Genomic DNA, 25274 nt, shown 5'->3' on the forward strand with positions numbered 1-25274 from the left:
TTTCCCTACATGCAGCATCTTGCAAAAGTCTTGAGGCACCTCTCATTTCTTTATAGTTTGCTAGGAAAATAAGTGCAGTGATTTATTAAAATTTGCAAACATACAATATAAAAGGTCAGTATTTGGTATGACCACCTTCATTCTGTAACACAACCTGAACTATTTTAGGCAGGCTTTCTTGTAATTTCTCTAAGTAGTCTTCAGGAATAGTTCTCCAGGCTTCTTGAAGGACATTCAAAGCTCTTCTTTGGATGTTGGCTGCCTGTTGTTCCGCTCTGTCAAGATCATTCCATACTGCTTCAATAATCTTAAATTCTGAACTCTTGGGAGGCCAATCCGTGTGTGATAATGTACCAGTGTGTGTTTTTCTATCCAGCTACGATGCATCTCCAAGCTCCTGTGTCAGATCTTTGCTTATTTTTTTCATATTTCTTGAGGATATAACTTTCAGATCCTATCTGTGTGCTGTAGATGTAGATCTTTTAGGCAAACCATCACTTCTCTGGTCCTCTACTCCTCTCTTTTTATTTATTTATTAATCTTGGCACACCATACCAAACTGTTTAATGACACACGGCACACCAGGCTGGTATATGCCAAGTTTTCAGCTAATAGCTCTTTTGGAATCACAGTGTTTATACAAAAATACAATTTTATGCCTGTCAAACTGTGTTTTAGGCACTTTTCAAATATTCAGCCAAAGAAATTGAAAGTAATGAGTTTTTTCAACAATGTTTTGTGCCTAAAGATACAATTTAACATTGGTTCTGTGCTAAAATATTTTTTGCATAGACACAACACTGGTGCATTTCTTGAGTTAGGTGCCTTTTTTAGACTCTTGCACTTGTTTCATCATGTCAACCACTGAGTAAGGTTTATAGTTTGAAATATTTAAGATTTGCACACATATGTGAGTTGGGAAGCAGTGGTGCTGGATGCATGTCATAAAACTCAGGTTTCAGCTTTGATTTATTGGTATATATATTAATCTATTTAATGTGCACACTCTTTTTCCTCTATAGGAGCTAAATGTGCTACGGCCCAAAGCAGGCTTCCGTCTTTGGCTGACAGCAGAAGTTCATCCCAGATTTCCCCCCATTCTGCTGCAGTCCAGCCTTAAGATCACTTATGAGGTATACACACACACACGCACACAAATACACATCCAGTACCATAAGTTTGGTGTTTTAACTCACTGCACAAATTAGAGCTGTTCCAACACATTTTTGCAGGCATTCTGTACACATGCTTACATATCCTTATACTTAACTACCACTTTTTATACAGTATCTCAAATCATCCTTGGATGTGGGTGTCTGTAAACAGAATTTATCTATATGTATCTCCCCTACTCCATATAATACGCCAGGAGATACAGAAGCCTGCAGTTTGTGTGTTAGTGACGCTGCTTTAGTGCTCTGTGTGTTTCTGATTCGAGTTGTGCTCATGGGGTTAGCTGCTTCAGCAGCCAAGCATGCTGCATGAACTTCCTGTCTGTTTCCCTATTTTCATCTTTTCTTTTTCTTCACAAACACTTGGAAAAATCTGTTAGTTTACATGTGTTTATACACATTATAACACAGTCTGACTTACTGCAATACAAAATGTCTCAGCTCCAGGATAAGTGTTAACATTAATATCTGAAGCTATAAACTAATATATGTATGTAATATTTATTTAAATGGGTATGTGCAGAGGAGAACTGGTTGATTTGTGCTACACCTAAACAAATATATCTAATCTACTGATTTGGTAAGTTATCCAGTACATTGATCAACTTTGGCAAATTTTGTGTACGCCTTACTGGCAGTGTGCATTGTGAAACCCCCCAGATGGTGTACAAGATCTTCAGCTAAGCTTTTTATGTTTGAACAAAGTCGATGTATACTGATTGGTTTTAACTCAAATGGGCCATATTGTTGGCAGAGAAATGAAATGTTGGATCATGTGGCAGATGCTTCAGCTAAATTATACCAAAACATTTATATATTCAGTAGTTATGTGCACATGTAGTAGTTCTGTGTATAGTCTAGTCTGTTCTTGCAAGAGTACCAAAGTACTCTGTGTCAAGAAGCTTCTGTCCCAGTCCTTCCTGTGGTTAATTATATGTTCAATACTGTCGAACTAAAGAATTATTTTTATATTTAATTTAGCTCTTCCTTTTTTTATTAAGTCAGTTGATGGGCTACAAATAACTTACCTTACAGTTAATCAGTGCAGAAAGGATTTTCAGCCTTCCTGCTATGATTCTTTTTCAGTGTCTCGCAGTTGTCATACTTTGCCAGATTTTTGCTACGGTCATAAGTATTTTTTGTATAAATGCATTTGTTCAAAATATTTATGTGTTTGGAGCTTAGGATGTTTTTTTTTTATGTTTGCAATTTTAGCTTTGAATTTACATGTGAATAATGTGCAGGATTAACACCTTTCACACTTTCACTTTTCCTCCTCCAACATCTTTCTTTTACAATTCCAGGATCCTCCTGGATTAAAGAAGAATTTGCTGAGGACATATGAGTCCTGGACTCCAGAGCAGATCAGTAAAGGTTGTCTCTCATCTCTGGAATTGATACCTCAGAGTAGAATATACATCTCTGAACTCATCATGTGTCAGCCTTTTGAGATAGCTGACAAGTAGAGCTGATGCTTATATTATAAATAATCTGTCTTGTAAGATGACAGTTCACTTTCTTTGATTATAATATAAGTGTTCTTGCACTAGTATAATTACTGTTTGTGATATCACTGCCTATTAGCTTTAGCAGCTTGTCATGTGAACCAGAATCACAGCTTCTGTGTTGTGACGTCGTGACTGATTGTGTGCAGGAGGTATTCTGGCCAGAGCCCAGTCTCTTTTCTGTCTGGGTTGGTTCCATGCCGTCTGTCAAGAGAGACGAAACTACATCCCACAGGTAAAATACTTAAACAAATAACGTAATCATAGTTCTTAGTGCTTAATCATCATGTGAGTGAGTACTCCAACCTTGTCATTGTTACTACGCACACAGCACATTTTCAAATTCCAAATCATTTGAAAATGATTTGTCCCTCTGATGAGAGAGGGTGTCTAACCCATTTAATCAAGGCGTACAAAATGATTAGGCAACTTTAAAGAAGCTCTTCTGTTCAGAACTGAATGAGAACTGAAACATCTAAACAAGCTCGAAAAAGTTGAGTTACCTTCTTTTCTTTCAAGCTTTTAAGGACTACCATTACCTGGATGACTTGAGAACCTACTCAGACACTGGACAATTAAAAATATTTGTTGTGAATAGTCAACATGGTTCCAAACTATATAAAATATAATTAACCTGATAGATGGGCCTGTAGCCGGATTAATGATTGATAAAGGATGTCACATTAGAGGGGTGGTGAAAGGTTGCTGCTATGAGTTTCTAAAATTTAGGATGACCAAAATTCATTCCCAGACCTATCAGTATCTGGAAAATACCTTTTTCAAATAGTGGTTTAGGATTAAGCCCAGTATTCAAGGAAGCCATGAAATGATGGTTAATTTAAGACAGACTTCAAACAGCAAGAAATACGAAATATGTTAATATAATTAATACCTATCAAAGCAATAATAAAAAACATGAACAGATCAATTACAAATTATAAAAGAGAAAAAAAGAAATGCAACATAGCAATAAAAAGAATCTTTGAACACATTTTTATGTAGAAATGTTTTTCAAGAAGGGATTTAAAGCAAGTCACTGACTCTGCAAGCTTTATCTCTGCAGGCAGGTGGTTCCAAAGATGAAGGGTCACCTTTAGATTAAATCCTTGATTTTGGGACAGCCAAAAGGTACCCACCTGAGGGTCCAAGGCTCCAAACCAGCTTATATTGAATCAGCATCATTGCTGTGTAGTTTTTAGGCACAATAAATCAGTAAAATCTTTAAATCAATTGTAAAACATACAGAGATGCCATCTGTGGGACAAGGATTTTACATTAGATTCCAAAATGCATGTTCAGTGGGTTTGTAGTATTGAAGAGTATACAGTGGGAGAAATAACTACCTGATTCCCTGCTGAATATGTAGGTTTGAACATGAATGAACATTTAAAAATTGTAAACCTGAAATTAATGTGAAATAAAAACCTACAAAAAACAAAAGAAATATACAGAAAAAAAGCATGACAGCTATGTTGGGCAAACACACAAACTGAGTCTCTGTGTGTGTGTGTGGGTGTGTGCATGGCTGTGTGCATGTACCCATGCATGTGTAAATGTTTACATCCAGCCAATATAAGCCTTTGTAGTAACCCAGTCTGCTGGCCAACACACTGAGTTTGGTCAATAAACCCCACACTGGTGAGGCACCTGATGCTTGTCATGCATACTGCTTATAGAGCAATGTGTGCACTATTTCTAATATAAAAGACAGTGAAATATGGAATACTTTTGATGTTGGTGGCCAGTCTAAAGGAAATTAAATTGTCTCAACTGTGTCTTGACTCATGGCACATAGTGGAAGTAGAGCTTTTTTAGTCCCTGCGAGTTCAGAATGTGTAACGTATATAAAAGCATTTAAGCAGTATTGAAGTAGGAACACGTGCTGGATTTGAGTCCTTTGAGGTGCTCTTGGGAATGGATACATACAAGCTTAAAAGTCATCCAGGCTCCCAAAAGAAATCCAGATAAAGGCTGGAAAGCTCAAACTTGAGATTTTTAGGTTAAAAATGACCATGGCATGAAAATAAAGGCATCTGATATGTTATTTAAAAGCAAGTGCTTAGAGGTATTTATCAGTATTTTATTGTTTAATTTCTGTAATCACCATTTCTATAGATAAAATCTGGCTGTTTATTTTCTCAGTTTCGGGCATTGATGTATTGAGGTCATTCCATATCACTTCATCAAATCCCTCCAAATGACGATCTTTGATTTGCCTGAAAACGTCTTAAGGAAAGATACACTTATTAATGATAATTATACAAAATTTCAGAGCCTCAGGCCAAAAATAGGAAAATGAGAGAGAATGCCATGCCAAATTTTGGATGTAATATTAATAGAAACTTGCATTTTGTAAAAACATTCTGGGAATGTCACACTGAAGATGGATGGAAGAATGTTTTATCTCATAATCAAGCTTTAATATCTGTTAAATAATTTACCTGATGTTGACTGTGTTTTTTTTAATGTTATGCACCTTGTATATGAGAAGCTGTAAGTTCTGCCCACCCAGCCTACCCACAACAATCAGGTTTCCACAGGCCTTCAAATCTGCTGTCAGAGACTGGATATGGGAATATTCTGTAGACTTAAAGCATCCATCTTTATATGTTAACCTGAGACACTCCTGAGAGTCCATATTCATACAATCACGTGCCCTAAAATATTTGAAGGACCTAGCTCAAGGAGTTTTTTTTGATATTAAAATTTTAAAATGCCCCCAAAACAGCTTTAAAACGTGTGTAAAAACACCAATAACAATTTTTTAATCAACAACTCCAAAAATGTATTTAATTCTTGTTTTTATATTTCATGTATTAAATCAGAGTTGAAGGTTTAAAATGTCTGCATGAATTCAGAAATAACCCATAAAAGTAGCTTTCTCTAAGTGACAGTCTGACATTCACTGCTACCTCACACAGCTTCTGGTGTGCGGGGGAGAGAAAGTAAGCATGTTCTTGCTCTTTTCTTAATGCAGCATTGTGACTTTTGTACCCTTTTGACGTGTACAGCTGAGTACAACATTATAAAAGAAAAAAAAAAACGAAGGTGTGTATTATTATGCTTGTTCCTTTCAAATCCTAACGAGACGAGATTCACTGAAAATCAGTCTTGGCTGATTCTTACCTTTCCATGTTTCCTCGTGTGTCCTTATGAACCAATCAACTAAAAAAAAGCTTCTTAACTTTAGAAGTGCTGGTTTGTTTGACATTAAGCAATCTGAGTGCATTCTAATGAAATATAAAGATAAAAAGAGACAATGTGTCAATATATGGTACTTGATGCATTTCTCAAATTTAGGAAACAATCATAGAATACCTCGTCTGTCAGCATTCCCCTTTATTTAAATTCCATTTTCCTTTCCGGCCCCCCGATATTTGTTTTAGCCTGTCTGCAGTTTTCTTGTCTCTCTTTTGCTGTTTTTATCTCTCTCATTCTCTTTCTTGCTCAGTCACTGAATCTCTGGTAAGTGTTTTCATTTGAGATGGTAATGTTGTTTCTCATCCAAGAACATGATCACCTAATTACTGAAACAGTCACAGCGCCTCTTGTCCACTTCACCATCACTCATTTTCTTCTTGCTTCATCTACTGTTCTTCTTCCCCATCTCATTTATTCTCTTGTTTTTATCCTCTTTACATGCCACTGCAAAAAATATTTCTTTTCAAAAGACAAAGGCAGTAGAATTAAAATGAAGCAAAGCGGACAGGCTTCTATTTCCAAGGTTGTGTATATTCCTAATGAAAGGGAATCTGTAAAGTTGCGTCTGTGTGCGTGTGTGTATGAATGATTAACATTTGGCCAAAGGACAACAAGCTGACTGGTTAGCTATGTCTGGTAAATTACAGATTTTATAGCACACCATCTGAAGTGCTTACAGTCAGTGAGCACAAATATAACCCATACATTAAATTAAACAGTGGCTCAATAAGCAGCATTTGCTTAATACAAAAGCCCACAAACTTGTGAGTGTTAACACTTATACTGTAAGCGAATTTATTAGGCCCTGCGAAACGTGTCCCACCAAAGTCTTTGAACGCACATTCAGGCACACAATTGCTGGGCAAACAACATACACTTAATCACTGAAAGATGCCCACACAGTGTTCCTCCACCTCTCACCTCAACCACCTACAGTGGGCAGTTTACAACAGGTGATTAAGTGAAGTGATGTAATCAAATAAAAAAATAAAAACGTTTTTTCTTTTTTTTTTGTTTGTTTTTGTTTTTACAGAAATGGTCAGTGCTGTGAAAATGTGTGTTTTATCAACTTATTAAACTTTGTACTTTCAATTCCATCTGGATTTTAAATTTCGATGGAATTTTGGATGTAAATAAAGTCCAGAGGTTTTTTGTCACTTTTCATTTGTCATTTCTGTACTGACTTGTACGCTTATCTCTGATTTATCTGCAGGGCTGGACAAAGTTCTATGAGTTTTCCTTGTCAGACCTTCGTGCTGGCTTTGAGATTATCGACAGGCTTTTTGAAGGTAGGACGCTGATGAAATGTGTAAATTCAGCAGAAAGCTCTGCATTTTTGTCTGCACATGGTAATCTCTTGTTTCTTTGATTGCCTTTTATGACAGTGTTTCTTTGACGACCAATTATGAAAGAGCATACCCTGGGCAATTCAGCATTCGCATCTCTGTGTTACTTACCTTCTGTGTGGACCCCGCTTTTTATTTGTGTATTTATATGTCTTGATATCTCTAAGGTGGTAAACAATTTCAGTGGGAGTTTGTCCACGGTCTGTTGGAGAATGCTATCTATGGGGGACGTATTGACAACCCGTCTGACCTCCGCATCTTGCGCTCCTACCTTGAGCAGTTCTTTTCCGCACGTCTCCTTTCATCCTCCCTCTCTGCTGGACAGAGAAAAAGTAGAGGAGGATTCTTTCCACCTCAGATCAGCCTCCCAAACTCTTGTGCCATATTGGTAGGTTTTTGGGAACACTCACCATGTAACACCTAGTTGTACATATACTTATTAATAAGAAATATATGTGCATTAGAAATATATGTATCTTTAAGCTCAAGGTGAAAGTCTATATAGTTTGTTTACATCTTCATGAGCCCACGTCCAGTGACAAAGAAGCAAAAACGGTTGATTAGATTCACTAGCTGGGGATTGTGTTTAACTTCTGTCTGGTGTTAGCTTCATTTTCACTTGGTTTATAAAGGAGCCACTACAAATAAATGTCAGCAATAACTCTCAAGTAAGTGGTTATGTGGTTCTGTTTTTCTGCTGCTCTGCTTTCTGTTTATATTTTCTTTTCCAGATGTTAGTTCATTCCTCAGAATCACTGAGAGGTCATTTGTTTAAAAAAACAATCAATGTAGAAATCTATCATTTGAATTGACAGTCTTTTGCTAGAATTCAGCATTTAGCAGTGAGTGATGAGGGAGATCAGTTTAGTAATTTAGGCTTTTAAAGCCCTATTCAAGGCAAATATTTGTTGTTAAAAAACCTGCATCAAACTGTTACAAACAACACACCCCAGTAAGCTCAGTATTGCATTATTAATCCTATACACCCACACAGAAATCTAACAAGCATGCCACAAGATTTTACTTTTCAATTTAATAACGTGTTGCTTAGAAATGGAAAAATGTCTTTTGTCTTAAAGCCATTATATAAATTGGCAGAATGCTTTAATTTTCTCTCTTTATATGGGTGTGTGTCAATGTGTGACCTGTATGGGTCTGCGTGTCTTCCCAGGACTACCGCAGAGTAATAGAGAATCTCCCAGAGGATGACAGGCCAGCATTCTTTGGTCTGCCTGCCAACATAGCGAGATCCTCCCAGAGAATCGTCAGCTCCCAGGTGCACCCACACACAGCAGTCTGCCTATTCACACAAGCACATGTGCTCACATTGCCTGCAGCTCACAGCAGTCTTGCATGTATACAGATGAAAAATGAAAAGAAAATCAACTCAAATTGTCTTAGCGAGGTGTTGGGTCAACATGTGTCACTAGAGCAGCTTCAGTGCGCCTTGGCACTGATCCCATAAGTCAGTGGAACTCCACTGGAGGGATGGAGCAGCAATTCTGGCAGTGCTGGCGTAGACTCCACATGATAAGCCATGTTATCTCAGCGTGATTTGACAGTGTTCCAAAGAGCTCCTTGTGATGTCAGGAATACTTGGCTTTTTCCACTTTTTCAAGTGCCGCCACAGATGTACAGTTGAGGTCAGGTGACTGTCAAAAAGTCACAATCATTGAAGTCAGTCCTCCTCTTTGATCTTCAAGCAGAAGGTGCAAAGCTTTGAGGTTAGGGTCTTTATTCTGCTGCAGTATATATCCTTCTCCACAGAGAAGCTAAGCAGAAGGTGTAACACAGTTTGGAAAAATAGAGTCCAGGCCAGTCTGGTTAAAGATACCCCTTCTCTTACTGCTAACTGTTGGGCATTTGTTTCATGTCTGTTTTCCAATCATCCAATGACAAATACCGCCTTTGCCCACTGGCTAGGGCTTTTAGTTGATTTAAATATTTTATCACCATGAATCATATGATTGCCCGTTCGCCCTGGTGAATTATAGCAGATGTTTTAATCTATTCTACATGTATTTTAACAGAATTTTACCAGTATTCGGGTGGACAAATATGCTCGCTTTATTCACATGTATGTTTATTATTATTGCAACATTCCAAAACAATGACAACGAATGAGAATATTCTCCAGAAAAGACTCAAAAGTACTGCATGCTCATAAAAAATGCCCAGTACACTTAAGCACATACAGTACTCGCACGTAATGTAACTACCTGCAAGCTGTAAGTACTCATTTATCTGTGGTTGTGGAAAGTTTGTTGCATGTAGAATTACGCAGATGTCTCAGTTGAAACATATCCAGCATAGTCTGCTTTTGGCCCAGGAGACGAGGGATCTGGGTATTTGAGACTCAATGTAGTACGGCGGTAACTTTCACATTGACAGTAAATACAAAAACATTTGTTCTCGTCAAGGGAACAAGTCATTGACAATTAAAAATGTTTAATATTTGATTAATAGTTAGTTTGTAAACACTATCAGGATGTCATTATAAGTTGCAGCTGACATTTATAAAACTGTTTATACATTCATTACACAGTATTTATTAAACATTAAAATAAATGAACCCTGGATATTATAAAGTTGAAACTTGTATTTATGATACTTTATAATTCAGTTTAAAGAATGTATGAGTTTGTTGGTGGTATGGCAGTGATAAAATCAACTGTGAACCATCTGTTTAGTTTTGATACCATATTAATATGACTTATAATTAATAAAATATTTTTCTTACATAAACTAATTGCATAAATAATAACATGTAAATCATAATTTCATTGTTACATTAACAGTACAATAAGTTTTACTAACAATTTAACATGCATTAAATTTAATCATTATAAAGTGTTATCGATTTATTTGAAATAATCTAATTGCTACATTTGCCAAAATACTTAAAGATATAAGTGTAACATAAAAACAAATGAGTCGAGAAACCATTAATGACATGAAAAATTATTATTTTAAAACTGCACTATTTTTAAGACAGTTATAAGACATATGCAATATCACGTCTCATGCAAATTAAAACCAAAACCTTAAAATCTCAAAATAACATTTTTCACAATATGATGATTTTTCATGTAGTTATCATTTTAAGGCACATTTGATAACATCAGAAAGTTGACGTTTATCATCCAAACAAGTGTATGGCAATATTTCATATATTTTGCATCAGATAAGATTGATGTGTATCTGTGTTAGCTGTTGCGTTGAGCTATATAAGCAAACTCTGCAAAAGCTGCACTCTTTTGTTCATTTACAACAATAAACCGAAGCAACTTGAGGGTTTCTAATAACATTTCAGCCATAAATACATTTACCACTACTTCACAGATATTGAGTCTGACAGTTTGTATAGATGATTGTAGCTGATTAAAATGGATGTTGGTGTTTTTCAGCCTATGGAGCTTTGAGCAAAATCTGCATAGTAAGTTGAATCTGCCAAGTACTTTCTTCCTTTATAGAGGATGGAAAACCCTGGTGTGTATGTGTGAATGTGTTTAATGGTTTATGGTCACTGCAGATTCTGATGTAATACAGTGCAACACAGTCTCACATAAACACACAATATGTTTTATTTCAGTGTTATCATTTTGCGTGTGTGTGTGTGTGTGGTGTTAGTGTGAGTTTGAGGGAGATGAAAATCTTAAAAGACAGAAGCAGGATATAGATTGAAGGTTGCATGGCTGCATTGTAATATATGAATCTGTGTGTAGTGTTTGGATAGGACCTGTCTTTGGTGTTTACTTTACACATTCAGGTAATTATTTTTTCAGGCTGACACTTATTGATTTTTATTCTTTTACAAATTTTCTGTGAAGCAGAAAAGTATGTTTTGATTTGATTCTGCCACTTGTGATATTGTGCAAATGTCGAAATGGTAGAAAGGTTGACCTATAATACATGTGAAGGAAGCTGCATAAGAGCCAGTTGTCTTTGAGGAACTGGCCTGGACTTTGGCCAGATGCTACAAAATCTATAAGAGGAAACAAAATCCAAGATCTTTTTAACCCTAAAGGAAAGATGAAATAGTATAAATGTGCCACACACAACACAATTAAACCTTGCTTTTTGCATGCACTAGAGAAAGAGTTTTTGTTTTGTTTTTTTACAATAGCATGTTTGTTATCATTGTCGTTTGTGCAGAAAATAACATGTATATGTGTTTCCATTGTTTTCCATTCAAGCCTGGTATCATTGTTGAGAATTCATTTTTGAAAATAAAGATGCTTTAGTGTAAATTGGATGAGTAACCAAAACATGAGCACATATAAGGGTTCATTTATTTTAAAGAACCAAATCATTGTTTTCGTAAGAAACATGCTGATAGAACCAAAGCAAGAATGAAATGAAAATGGAATACGTGACATTGCGATGACATTACAATGAGCTCATTTTGCTGCGTTTTTCTGTTTGTACAAGGTATGATCTTTTTAAAGTCTTGCTGATCTCACATTCAAGATCATCTTCTGGGATATATCCAGAGAGCTTTCAGCTATTTTTAGATTGCTCCTGCCACTTCCTGTTTTATGCCCTCTGTGATTTTACCACTGGCCTCAAACTTAGAGCTAGCATCATCTTCTTGTTAAAACGGACTCAAATTTCATGTGAAGGATTGTCACTGACTGTGACCAAGCGGTTTTCTGTTGAAGATTTTGCAGTTTCCAAGCTCAAAGGCAGCATTCAGTTGACCCCCAGGATGAGACTGTCAGTGTAAAGATCTACTGTATCATCCTGAGGAGTCTGAAGGAGAACATTCAGATGATCTTATCTTGTGCCCCTTACAGTCCACTGAAAATACTGAAGATTTTAGGTCAGTGTCTGAGATGATGACCTTCAATGTGAGATTGGCCACATTTACATCGGGTAGAGTCTCAGTCACACAGGTCTGGAGATCGTCAGCATTGCATTAGGGACAAATGTCTATTCCCTGACCAGTTGGCGACTGGTTGCTGGCTGTCACTAGGAGAGATTTGCTGCAAGATCTCTACTGATACAGATACTGATTTCTCAGAAGATTTTTACACTTTGCATATCTTGTGATTTTAAGTGATTCCACACTGTCGAAGTTTACAAGCAAAAGATCCATTCATTCCAGGAGATGACCCAAATCCTTCTGGACTTGGATGAGTAAGGACATCCAGCATTTAAAAGAAAAAAAAAAAACAACTGTCAAATCAAACATGTGGAACTTCCCACTGTGGCGAAATCTTGTGAATAAGTGAACAGCTGAAAGTAGCTGCTGCTTCTTTTTTTTGTGTCTTCTGATTGTAATTATCCTCAGTTCAACCACACGCAACCTTTACAGATTGTAAGGACAATCCCCATGTGGGTTTTAATACAATTAAATTCACTCATAGTGTGGTCTGCTGATCACTGGAACCACCAACCTAGTTTAATTCATACGACTCCCACAAGACCACTTATGTGAGTCTGTTACTGTGTCTCTTTCTCTACCTATCTCCCCCATATGTCATTGTCTCCCATCCTGGTGTCATTTGTCACTGTCACTTTCATCTTCTCTCTTTTTCTCTCCCTTTTCCCCAAAATGTGTCCCTTCTTTACTCTCACTGTATTTGAGTTCTGCTGTTAACCACATACACTGAAGAGGTCCTGGGGAAAAGTCTGCAGATTTTGTGGAAACCATTAAATATAAATGTCTAATCTTACCAATTACCTGACACAGGTTTGAAATGTCTTTACAAAAGGCTTGAGGTATGATTTCCTGCATTCATAGTTTTTATGCACAATGTCAAAGATAAGCACTTTGGATAAAACTAGCATGTGAAAATGTATCATTGTGCCATTACAACTACAATAACAGAAAAAAAAGACATTAAATGCAGAGAGATTTTTTTCTCCAAATCTTGCATATACACATAGAAGCTCTCTCATATACTGCTTCTGTTCATTTCTGATTATATATTTAGATATAATGACATCTGTGCCTTCTGTGGCATTTGTGATTTTCACTCTGTTATGCTCAATTTATCAATCAGCTTGACTTATTAACAACCCTAAACTAGAATACTGTTATACTGAAATAATGTGAAAAACTGAGTAAATTGACTGCATACAATAAAGTTGTATAATGTCCAGTAACTTTTTATCCCCAGACAATTATGGCAGAAATTTCAGCTCATTAAAATCTTGGTTATCTTAATATATTTAAATTACTATTTGAATCACCTTATATTTGATATCAACCTCCTTCATATTGCTGTCAATTCAATTTTAGATTAGGATTTTTTTAATCCTACCTTCATCTCCCTCTTTGATGTACTCGAACAGACATGGGTGCAAATGCCGTTTCCCTCCTGAGCAGAGAAGATAAAACAAATGTTAGTAAAGAGTTCTCCTGGACCAAATGAAAGTCATTTATCAGACAAGCTGCTTTACTTGTAACGCAGACATAAGTGACTATCACAAAACACACACACACACACACACACACACACTGAGTCTAGATAAAAGTACTGTCCAAGATTCTAATCCTGAAGCTAAGCTTGGCTGATTAGGTATGTAAGGAGGCGTGTTTATGGTTCTCTTTTCTTCTTCTTTTTTTTTCAACATTACAGGGCCTGAAACAGTGTTTTGGGATTTACATATGGGAGTCAAAATTCATGTGCCTACTTCAAATTATATGAGTGGTGTTTTAAAAAAATAGGCCGTTTATTCTTATAGGAGCACATGCAGCATACCACTGACTATTTGTGTTTTAATTGTTTACAGGTAATTTCTCAACTGCGCATCCTGAGTCGCTCAGTCGCAACAGGTTCAAAGTTTGACAGGGAGCTCTGGTCAAATGGACTGTCACCTATCCTGAACTTATGGAAGAAACTCAACCAGGTTAGCTGTCTTTACCATTTCATATTGACTTTTTATTGACCCATTACTTTTTGTTGCCCTTTTCCTGCAAACCAAATTGGAAAGCTGCATCTGTAGCTTTAAAGGACTTGATTTGCCTTGATTTTAGGTAACTTTAAAAAGTCAAAGCCTCATCATTCAAACCGTGAAAAGCATTTCCATACTAATACTGCAGCATTTTTACTGTCACTGCACATCAACAACAACTAGTTGTAATATCAGAAATGGGTGGAGGTCCAAAGTGCATGACTCTGAGGCAAATTAAATAAAAAAGGAAAACTTCTGAATGATCAAAAATTGGAGAAACACACAGTCCAGTTGGCAACAAAAAAGAACAATACGTAGATATACAGGAAGCAAATGGAGAAGGGGAGAGGCAAGGCTATATGCACAGACAGGGCAGACTGTTCACATTTGAATACAATCAAACACAGGTCAACATGAGGGTCACAGCAGAGGGAAAGACCCAAAAGCAGGAAGTAAAGCCACGGTGAGACAACTAACCTTCCAAGTAAAACAGCATTACCACAAAGACGATTAAAATAACTGAAGCATGAAGACTAACATTAAACATGAAGACAGAGGACAGGGAATACAGAAGGCAGGGGGGTAATGGAAAAACTAGGAACACAAAGGGACTTAACAAAACCAACAGACAACAAGGTTCGTGACACCTAATTAAAAGTTGTGGGAAGTAATCGGATATCACTAGTGCAGTCAAAGGCTGTCACACACAGTGTGTTAGCCCCTGGCTTGCTTGGCCAAGAAGTACTGCTGTGTGCAGTTGCTTGGAGACTGGCACGTTTTCAAATTAAAAGGACATCTGCCTCCACCTTTAACAATTTAGTCACCATGTATCAATCTCGTCTCTCTGCCTCTCATGCTGTCAAGCACACATGCTTACTGTCTCCTTCTCTCTCATTTACACTTATGTCTCCTCTCTTTCTGTCTCTCTTCTTGCTCTTTCAGTCTCTTGTAGATGGAGTTGTTTTGTACTTACTGAAAGGAAAATGGTTAACTGTGTTAATTGTTGCCATTGTGTCACCAGCAAGCTTTCCATAGATCACAATCAACCTCTGGCTGCTTTCAATTAACTATCCCTTTGTCATCAGCCAACCTTGTTGTTTGACCCTCAGTGGATCTGAACTTCCCAGTGTGCCATTTAAATGCACGTACTTGCACGTGTGCCTTGGTTGTGTGTGCAAATGTTTATGGTTTGTGGAAAATGTGTGAGAGGTGTGTGTGTGTGGAAATGTACAGACACATTTATTTTTGGCAAATCATTATGTAGTCTGGAAAGACATGGGCAGAGCATGATACAGCAGAGACTGTTTATTTGGCTTTTTAGTTACATTTTTAAATGGAAACAATAGCTGAGCTCTAGTCAATCTGAATCCCATCCAACAAGCTTTTTTCTTCATTGTCTGTCTTCATCCCTTGGTTCTGCTATCCTTCTCTTCCTCTTTTTTTGCCTCTTTCTCTAACTGAGTTGTTGAAAGGAAAGCAAAATAGAATCCAGGTATAGAGTGTGATGGTTCTAATAGATTACAACAAAATCCAAGCATTTCTATTTTTTAGTTGTATATTTTTTGTAACTTATTTGTATACTGTATGGTATACTTTGTATACAGAACACAAAGTGTTTATCTAATGTAAACAAGTGCTCAACCTCCACCCCTGTTGAAAATCTGTTTAGTAATATGATGTTACTGTAGGAATTTAGCATATCCATATATACATAGATCCATATGGAAATCCATAGATAATATTTACCATTGTACTGTATAAGGAGGGAAAAAAGATAGCATGCTAATGTAGCAGGAGTTCCTAAAGTGAACATACATCTTACTCTGAGTATTATGTAGACAATACATGTTGCAAATGAAATGAGAAGTCAACATTACGTGCCATACACTGAACTTGAACACATTAAAAACCCCTCAGAAAGTCTTATGAACTCTACTGGGTGGAACCATCACCTCATTCTGTTTCGATGATCATGGTACAGAGCACTGTCATTTCACGTCAGTGCAATTTGTAAACAGTTAACTACAGATGAGAGCATTGTAATCTTGAAAGAGAGCACTCGTCAGAAAGAAATATTTTTTCATAGGATGAAGGTGATCACATTGAACAACTTCACATTGATGTACAGTGATCATTTCTGTATTGGAACAAGTAGACTCAAATAGCTATAGCTCTCTCATAGTTTCTCTCATGTCTCTCATCTATCAGGGCTCTACACTAATCCACCAGAAGGTGGACCCACCTACAGAGAGTCAGAAATCACCAGTCCTTTCATTCATTTCTCTGGAACAGTTCAATGCCATCCGCTTGGTCCAGGTGGGTTAGAAATGATAGCTACATTCAAAATGGGCTACCACATATTTACAGTATCCGAATAGTTTTTTTTTAGTGATACTCACCGTGTGTAAATTCAACATGGAGTAAAAGACTGAGACTTGTATGTAAATAAAGCTTGCTTTGCTTGATTGTTTAAGTATGTTACTTATCTCATGGAATAGTTTTATTCATTTCTAGACACTCACAGTTATCTGTTTGTTGAGGGGGGGCTTGATCACTACCTGCATCCAATAGCCATTTGCGTCATTATGAAACATACAGTTGTGGTCAGGATCATGTGAATGAATGTCATGGTAATTTGGAGCTTGAGTGTACAGCATATACCTTTAATGACTTTGATGACTTTAATGATTTTATTTATTATTATATTTATTTTTTTGCACAGTATGTACTGTATGTAAACTGTAAGTGTCATCACAGAGTATACACCAGTCCCTGGCTGCACTGAGCAAGGTTATCCGAGGGACTCAACTGTTAACTCCAGAAGTCCAGAAACTGGCCACTGCCCTACTAAATCAAGAGGTAAGACAGGCAAAAGACAGAGAAACTCAGCCCTAACACTCTATGTGCTATTTTATGCTTTTGAGTACATGTGTTATCTAGAGTGTTTTAATGTTTCTCATGATGATTTATTGAATGGGGCTTAGTGCAATAAATGGTAAATGGTAAAATGGCAATAAATGTGGAATACAACTGAAAATAAAATGGAAGGCCTTACCCTGATAGTATTACAAATGCACACAGAGTCCCAAATGCTGTATGCAATGCATCTTTTAACTCACATTTAATTTAAATCTTTCTACAATGCTGCTGAAGGTTTCTAGCTCTTACCATAAAATACACAGTTAGCTCTGTCTTCAGTGACAGTGACAATGTAAAGTAAAGCTTTCTTTTTACCATATTGTTTTTGAGGGGGACTGCAATTCTTTTTATTCTGTGGTGAAATGAAGGCCACAGGGACAGGCCCATACACAGTATACAGAGCTGACATGTAGACATGTAGCAAACACAATATGTATCCTTGTATGTCCTCAGGCTGAGTTGGGGACAAAGGGGATATTATGAGGTAGAGAAGAAGAGACACAGCCAACCTTTCACTCCTTCTGTGTGTAATCTCCAGAGAGAAGCCTTGGGCATAATTCCTGTTTCACTGCTTCCCTTCTCTCTCTTTTTGTATTAATCAGCAGGTTTTTTTAGTCTTATCCCAGTTGCCCTCTCGACCAGCTCCAGTCTTTATCTGTCACATTTTCCAATCTTTGATTTCCTTACATTTTCTCTATCTTGCTAGCTTTTTCTTTTAATATGCAGTTATGGTAAAAGTAAAGTGCACCCTCTGTCTATTCTAAGGTTTTTATATTATCAGGACATAATAAAAGATCATGTGGTTCTTACCAGGCAAATTAGGAAAATGCAACTTCAGATAAACAACAGCTCGCAACATATTTCATTGTGTCATTGCTTGTTTAACAAAAATTATGCCAAAAATTAGAAATGGTGTGTGTAAGACAAGGAACACCCAGTGATCCAGTAGCCCAAAGAACCACTTTTAGCTGCAATAGTAACTTTTTCTGTTTCTGTTTCTTCTGGCGTTATCAGTATTTCACATCATTGTGGAGGAATTTTGGCACATGCTTCTTTATGATGTTGCTTCAGTTCATTGACATTTGCGGGGATTTACGTGTTTCTTTCCTGTTGTGGTTTGGAGTTTGACTGGAACTGCTGCTGTTTGCTGCTGTGGTTGGGATCACTGACCTGTTTCAGGACTCAATTTGGCCAAGCTTAAGCTGTCAGACAGACGGCATCATATTTGACTCGTATACAAAGGATTTGACTGTCAACTCAATGACTTCAATATGCACAGGTTCTGTGGCTTCAGAACAAGCTAAAATTATCGCCCTTCTGTGACAATTCTTGACAGTTAGTGTTTGTGCCGATATATTGTGTATGATTTTCTCCAAACAAAATTATGGCCAAACATCTCCACTTTGGTCTCATCTATTCAAAGAACTACATATAATATTCTGAAACCTATAGAATCTATGATCCAACCCTTTTGCAGTTTCCCTGAGCATTGCACGGTCTGATTTTTGGGGGAAGTTGCTGAGATGTTCACTGATGGGAAGATTGGCAGCAATTTTGAATGTTTTCCACTTGTGAATAATCTTTATCAATAGATAGACTTTAAATTCTTTTGAATTGCCTTATAACTCTTCCTAGATTGATGGGCAACAACAAACGTTTCTTTTAACATGCTCCAGACCAGCAAACTGCCAGAACCTTTGCTTTTATAGAGGTGTTCGTACTTGCTGATGACCACTCTGCATTGGTTTATCACCACCTTGCTGGTACTTACCCTCTTAATTGCTATTGAAACAAGAAGGGTCTACTTCGTTTTCCACACGTCTTATACATTTTGGGTAGTTTGTTTGTTTTAATAAATGTCACTGTGTAATGGGTAATGCTTTGTAGTTCATCTCAGGTTATGTGTACCTTATTATAAGACTTACTAAAGACTGGACTTTTTATCATGTTCTGATATTTAAAATCTATTCCGAATTTCCAAATAATAAAATATGTTAGTGGTTTAAAAATATATGTAATTACAATTAAGTCAGTTATCAATGGGAACTGTACATATAATGTATAAAACAAAACAAAGCCATTTGTTTTATAATTTATTCTCTAATACATCTAATTTATATCTCAATTATAATTCTGTATCACAAAAAACCCCAAAACACTGTCCATCAGCTTTTAGCACACTATGGTCTAAATAAAAACTTTATTTTTAAAAAAAAAAAAAAGTCTGATTTCCACTTTTAAGTGTTTAACCTTTAACATTATGTACATTGTTTTCCTAAAAGAACATACCTTGTTGTCCATTTTAACTGACCTATGTAACTCCTCAGTGCTGTATATGAAACAGATGCAGTCACAGTTTTTATACAAGTTTTATAAGAGTTCTGTTCAGCCTATTCTGAGCTTTTTCCTTTATGGTCTGTCTAAAGATTTTCTCTCTGTAATATGCATAATCAAGATACTGTGTTTTACTTGTTTGATAAAGACAAAAATGCATTTTGTTAGCTGTATAGATCAGGAGAATTTTTTCAATATCATAGCTTTTTATCATAGCTTTTTTTCTTTTTTTATATTAAAAAAAGATCATTAATTTTGACCCACAATATTGTTTGAAGCTCTCTGATGTGAAGCTTCTCCCAGAGAGGGAGCATTTCTTGACAACTAAATCAGAGTTTTGCCAGAAAAGATATTGCCTAGAGTATAAAAAGGTTGTTGAACCATAGAAAAAGCAGCAGCTGTTATGTTTCCTGCTGCACCTTTTGCAGAAACACAAAATTCTCGGCATATATCGAATTTACTGGCAGCTAAATTTTTAACAAACACCTGATGACTTCTGTGACCCTAGCTGTCAGTATTTTTACATCACTGACAAGAAGCCCCTGAGTGAATTGGCCTAAATGTGATTCTCCCTGCAATGCTACAGTACATGACTATAATATTTGGTTCTAACATTATTTTAAACCTCAGTAATTTAAAGAAACTTTATCACTGTCCAAGCAGTAAGTAATTACGTATGTACAGCTTCAGTTATTTATGACTATATAAAGTCAAGGTTTCCAGGGGGGCAAACTAAACAGACAATGATATTCCTCCCTCACACCTAAAGTTCAAGGCAGTTGGCTGTCCTCCATGAGCCTGACTGAGGAGTTTTTCTGTCTCACTGTGGCCAGGTTTGGTGCTGAGAAAATCACTGTGTTTTGTGTTTTTCTTTTCTTTTCTTTTTGTTAAAGTTCTTATGTTGCAACTGGGCACTACTACTACTACAAATGTCACTGAAAATTGAACCAAACAGAAGCATTTTTACACAAGCAGAAAATTAAAATATGAGATCAGATATAGCACTGGTAAAATAAAAGCGTGTGCTTCTTAAGGTAAGGCCTTGAATTTGTATTACACATTAATTTTTTAAATATTACTGGAAAAAATCCTAATTACATACAACAGATACAGTTAAGTGAGCATTTAGTGTCTTTTATAACAAAACAGAATATAAAATAAATTGAAGTCTTTACAGGAAATACTGTTGCATACAATGAGCAGATCGCATGGATTAATGCCATTTTGCATTTGGGCTTCTATTATAACCGACTGTTACTAATTAACCCCATTTAAATCAGAGAAGGTTAGAATGAGCTGATGATGCGATTTATGCATTTGAAAAATGTTCCATTTATGGTTCTGATAATGTAAAAGTGTAGCAGGCGCAGTTCTGAGGGGATCAGCTCTGCTGCCCTTTCTCTCAGCTGTGCAGTAAAAAATAATTACATGATTGGAAAGAACCCAAACTACCTACTTTCTGATGGGGGGCTTGGGTTGTATGAGAATCATAAGCAGTGCTGCAAGACAGAAAAAGTGTTACCACTACCTTCATTTGATAGAAAGAGCATGATTATCAGGACATGGTGACCGATGAGGAAATGGCTTTTTGATTAAAGGTGAAGTAATCTCTGGTATCAGTTAGATTTTCAGTACCACTTGTAGTAATTCTCAGGTCAATACTAATCATCATCATAGTAGCTTGGGTTTGTAACCAAAAAGTAGTTATTCAACATATTATCAACACATACATTGATCAGGCATAACGTTAAGACCACTTACAGGTGACGTGATTAAGACAGATTTTCTCTTCATTAGCTCTGTTAGTGTGTGGTATCAGTATCAGTCGGGGTGCTTATGCTGACCCATATCCACTGCTGAAAGCACCAGCAATGGCACATAAGTATCAGAACTAGACCATGGAGAAACGGAAGAAGTTGGCCTGGTCTGATGCATATCATGTGCATGACCCAGGTGTGTGTTCACTGCTCGCTTGGGGAACACCTGGCACCAGGATGCAGAAAAAAGGAAAGCCAGCAGAGGCAGTTTGCTGCTTTGGGCAATGTTCTGGTAGGAAACCTTGGCTCCTGCCACCTACCTAAGCATTGTTGCAGACCTTGTACACACTTTCATTAACATATCAGGTAATCCCTGATGGCTGTGGCCTCTTTCAGCAGGATAATGTGGCATGCCACAAAGCAAAAATGGATCAGGAATGGTTTGAAGAGCACAGCAACAACAAGTATGAGGTGCACACTTGGCCTCTAAATTCCCCAGATTTCAATCAATTGAGCATCCAGGATTCAATTGAGTAAAATGGGTGCCAATACAATATTAGGTAGGTGGTTATGATGTTATGTCTGATCGGTGTATATTGATTGCGCTCCTGTATACATTTGGTTTGTGTCTCTGTTTTCTGCCACCCTTATCTTGTTAAAAAATAATAATTAAAACAGCATTTTACACTTATTTGTACCCTACAAATGGCAGTGACTTAACTTAAACCAGCATGTTTTTCCTCCTGAGACACTTCAGTGCAACACACACACATACATACACACACCCATCCCTGCAGCAGGAGAGTGAGTGAATGGTTGACCTGCAGCTGAGAGACATGCAAAGTCTCTTTTATTTCCATTATGGCTTTCATGCCTAAATACCACCAAATTCTCAATTCTCAGCCTCCTGCTGTGCATGTTTGTGCATGTGTGTGTGAGTCAAATCTTTGATCTCTGTTTAACGGTAACATACACGGCCTAACGTGTTCAGGAGTTAACATTCTTCTCCTGAGGAAAGCTTTCCTTTCCCAACCCTGCAAACATTTTACATTTGTCTGTGACTTCCAAATTAAGACATTACAGATATTGCTGCACGGACAAGACTGTCTGTGGATCTGCAACAGTTACTTACGTCAGGAGACAGACAGACAGACAGCACTGTTTATGTACACGAGAGTATTTTTCAATTGTGAAGTTTGATTTAGCATTGTGACAAGTCACAAATATATTCAGTATTTTTACTGAATTTATTCTCAGGAAGCAGAATTCTCAGGCACTATACAAAATAGTGCCTGAGATTTATCTCAGTATCACCCAGCTTTAACTTTTTTGCATGTCATGACAGAAATTGAGGAGGACATGTCACCAGTGACATCACAGAAACTTAAATATAGATTGCATTTTAGCTGGACCACAGTGAGGATGTAGCTGGGCGCAGCGTGCCCTTCAGTGACTTACACATATTGTTAAATTTGTATTTTGAATCGTGTCAAGGCAACTCGACAGGGGCTGATGTTGCTGCAGTCCTCCTGCAGATTAACTGTGGCTTGGCTGCCAGCATGGTTAGGAGAAGGAAATAGAGGCAGGTTCACATAGTGGCAGAGTAAACCTGCAGAGTACTCCTGTTTTGTTTTGGATTTTTTTTTGTTTGTTTTTTAAAAAACATGGTTTACATCACTCTTTTGCTTATACTCATTTTTGTGATTTTTGCTTTTATTATTGCTTGCATTGACCTTTGTTCTCTGTGCTTGTTTCCTCTTGTCTCAGTGTCCTTTAACATGGCAGAATAAATGGGAGGGACCAGAGGAGCCAATGCAGTACCTCAGAGCTGTAGTAACACGGGCCCTCGCCATACAGGTAACATGTGATGGATGGTATAGCAAAAAGACATAATCTGCTGTCTTTCTTTAGGAACCTGCTTTTCACCACAGTCACAAAAAGAATATTTATAAAAAGTAGACAAACATCTATTAACATGCTATGCAATACATGACAAATATAGTGCATTCTTCGTGCGTGGGTTCTCTCCAGATACTGTGGTTTCCTCCCACAGTCCAAAGACATGGAGTTAGTATAATTGAAAACCCTAAATTGCCCCGTGTGAATGTGAGTGCGAATAGTTGTGTGTGTCTATATGTTAGCCCTGTGACAGACTGACGACCTGTACTGGGTGTACCCTGCCCCTCGCCCTAAGACAGCTGGGATAGCCTCCAGCACCCCCACAACCCTGAAAAGGATAAAAGGAAGAGAATGGATGGATGGAAAAGTGCAAATGTTTTGAGGCTTAATGCCACAATGGGAAATGGGTGCCAAAATATATGGAAAATCAGTACATAAGGCAAAAAAAAAAGAGTTTGCACAAAGCTCAGTATTTGTTATGGCCACCTTTATCCTGTAACACAGCCTGAACACCTTTAGGCAGGCTTTCTTGTAATTTCTTTAAGTAGTCTTCTGGAATAGGTCTCCAGGCTTCTTGAAGGACATTCAAAGCTCTTCTTTGGATGTTGGCTTCCTTTTGTTCTCTTCTCTATAAAGATTATTCCACACTGCTTCAATAATGTTGAAGTCTGTATTCTGGGAATGCCAGTCCATGACTGATAGTGTTCTACTGTGTGTTTCTACTCTCCAGGTATGTTTTTACTACACTGGCAGTGTGTTTGGGATCATTATCATGCTCGAAAATGAAACTGTTGCCAATCAGACGCTTTCCAGATAGTATTGCATGGTGGTTTGCAGTGTTGATAATTACTTTAAATTTTGGCAAGATCCCGCCACAGCCACAGCCATGTCAGAGCTTCAATCATGTATTATGAATGGCTATATACACTCTCTGTTGTCCAAATTTCAAATTTGGATCCATTACTCCAAAAGACCTATTGGCACCGATTTTCAGTCCAGTAATTTAGCATACCTCAGCATTTTCTCCCTGTTTCCCTTCCTCAAGAATGGCTCCTTGATAGCTACCCTTCCACAGAGAACAATTCTGATGAAGCTTCAGTAGATGGATCAACTGAAGGGTCAGATGAAATAGAGGACTGTGACAGTCCTGTACTCTACTTACCCAGTTTGCTCAGGCTTTTTAACGAAACTCTATACACCGTTCCGAGATATGGCATGTTTTTGGCTAATTGTTCTTTTGGAATCACCTTGTTCGTGCAAATATATGTGTTGTCTTTTCCACTTTTGTAAATAATGTGTTGGTTCATTGCACAGGTTTATCTCTTAAAGTTAGGTGTAATTTTCTACACATGAATGAATAATAGTTCAGTGTTTTAAGTGGCTTGACAACCAAAAAGAAACCCAAACATTTCCCTGAAAATGGTCAGGCACAAGGACTGGAGTGAAACTGAGCGTAAAAGCAGCCAATGTCCAAAGAAAACCACTGAAAGACCTTCAAAAAAATGTGAAGAACTATTGCTTGAGATCACTTTGAAAAATTAAAAGAAATTGTGGCTCCATAGAAGCAAAAGAAAAAGTCTTTGCACCGTAGTGTGTAACAGTTGTTATCATTTAGTTTTAATTATTTCTTCAAGGGCTGAAATTCACAAGAGCCCACTACTATAAGAGCACCTTTGTCCTCAACAAAACATGGTATTTTCTGATTGCCTAAGTTAAAAATTGAGATGGCCTTGAGAATCCTCTGTAGTGCTGCTCTCAACGGAAGGAGACTTAAGAAGTATAAGAGTTTTCTAAACAGCCTTTGAGGGATCCATTTAAATTCATCATGCATTTATCCTACCCAGAGCTTTGTCATTCAGCAGTGATGAATATTAACAGATTTCTTTTTAAAAAAATTTAATTCCAAAGGATTTAAAGAGAACCTCGCATTTCAGAGATCATAAAATATGAAGTGGAATTCCACTTTTTATAAACGGATCTCAAAACAACAAGAGGCATTTAAGCTGAATTTGCGGTATTTTACGTTATGACATATAGGGTGGTCTAGGCAATGTTTATTAAAATGCTGCCAGAAAATTTCTTGTTGTTTTCAATAGGGGTACATAAATAAAAGGGCATTATTCTATAAAAGCAGGAGGTTCTGGGAAGTGTCAGCCTTAGGTTGGTGCCAGGAAATAAGGGTTCTGGCGGAAATTCCTCTCTATCTCCGCTCAACTGTGTCTGACTGTACTTCAATAT

At 37.2% G+C, this 25274-nt stretch overlaps 1 protein-coding gene across 3 annotated transcripts in view; it reads left to right on the forward strand.

Moving 5' to 3' along the window:
- dync2h1 (dynein cytoplasmic 2 heavy chain 1) overlaps window positions 1-25274 on the forward strand; it is a 123340-nt gene that overhangs the window by 90888 nt on the left and 7178 nt on the right. For all 3 annotated transcript variants that reach the window (XM_087850941.1, XM_087850940.1, XM_087850942.1), the window contains exons 83-92: window positions 1023-1133; window positions 2477-2546; window positions 2827-2912; window positions 7092-7167; window positions 7392-7612; window positions 8396-8500; window positions 13966-14082; window positions 16336-16443; window positions 16885-16986; window positions 22905-22994. In XM_087850941.1, the coding sequence (XP_087707067.1) occupies window positions 1023-1133; window positions 2477-2546; window positions 2827-2912; window positions 7092-7167; window positions 7392-7612; window positions 8396-8500; window positions 13966-14082; window positions 16336-16443; window positions 16885-16986; window positions 22905-22994 (1086 nt within the window). The remainder of the gene's footprint in view (window positions 1-1022; window positions 1134-2476; window positions 2547-2826; window positions 2913-7091; window positions 7168-7391; window positions 7613-8395; window positions 8501-13965; window positions 14083-16335; window positions 16444-16884; window positions 16987-22904; window positions 22995-25274) is intronic.

The sequence above is a fragment of the Neolamprologus brichardi genome, chromosome 14 (genome assembly GCF_056152115.1).
Source record: "Neolamprologus brichardi isolate AB-2024 chromosome 14, ASM5615211v1, whole genome shotgun sequence".
NCBI classification, from domain to species: domain Eukaryota; kingdom Metazoa; phylum Chordata; class Actinopteri; order Cichliformes; family Cichlidae; genus Neolamprologus; species Neolamprologus brichardi.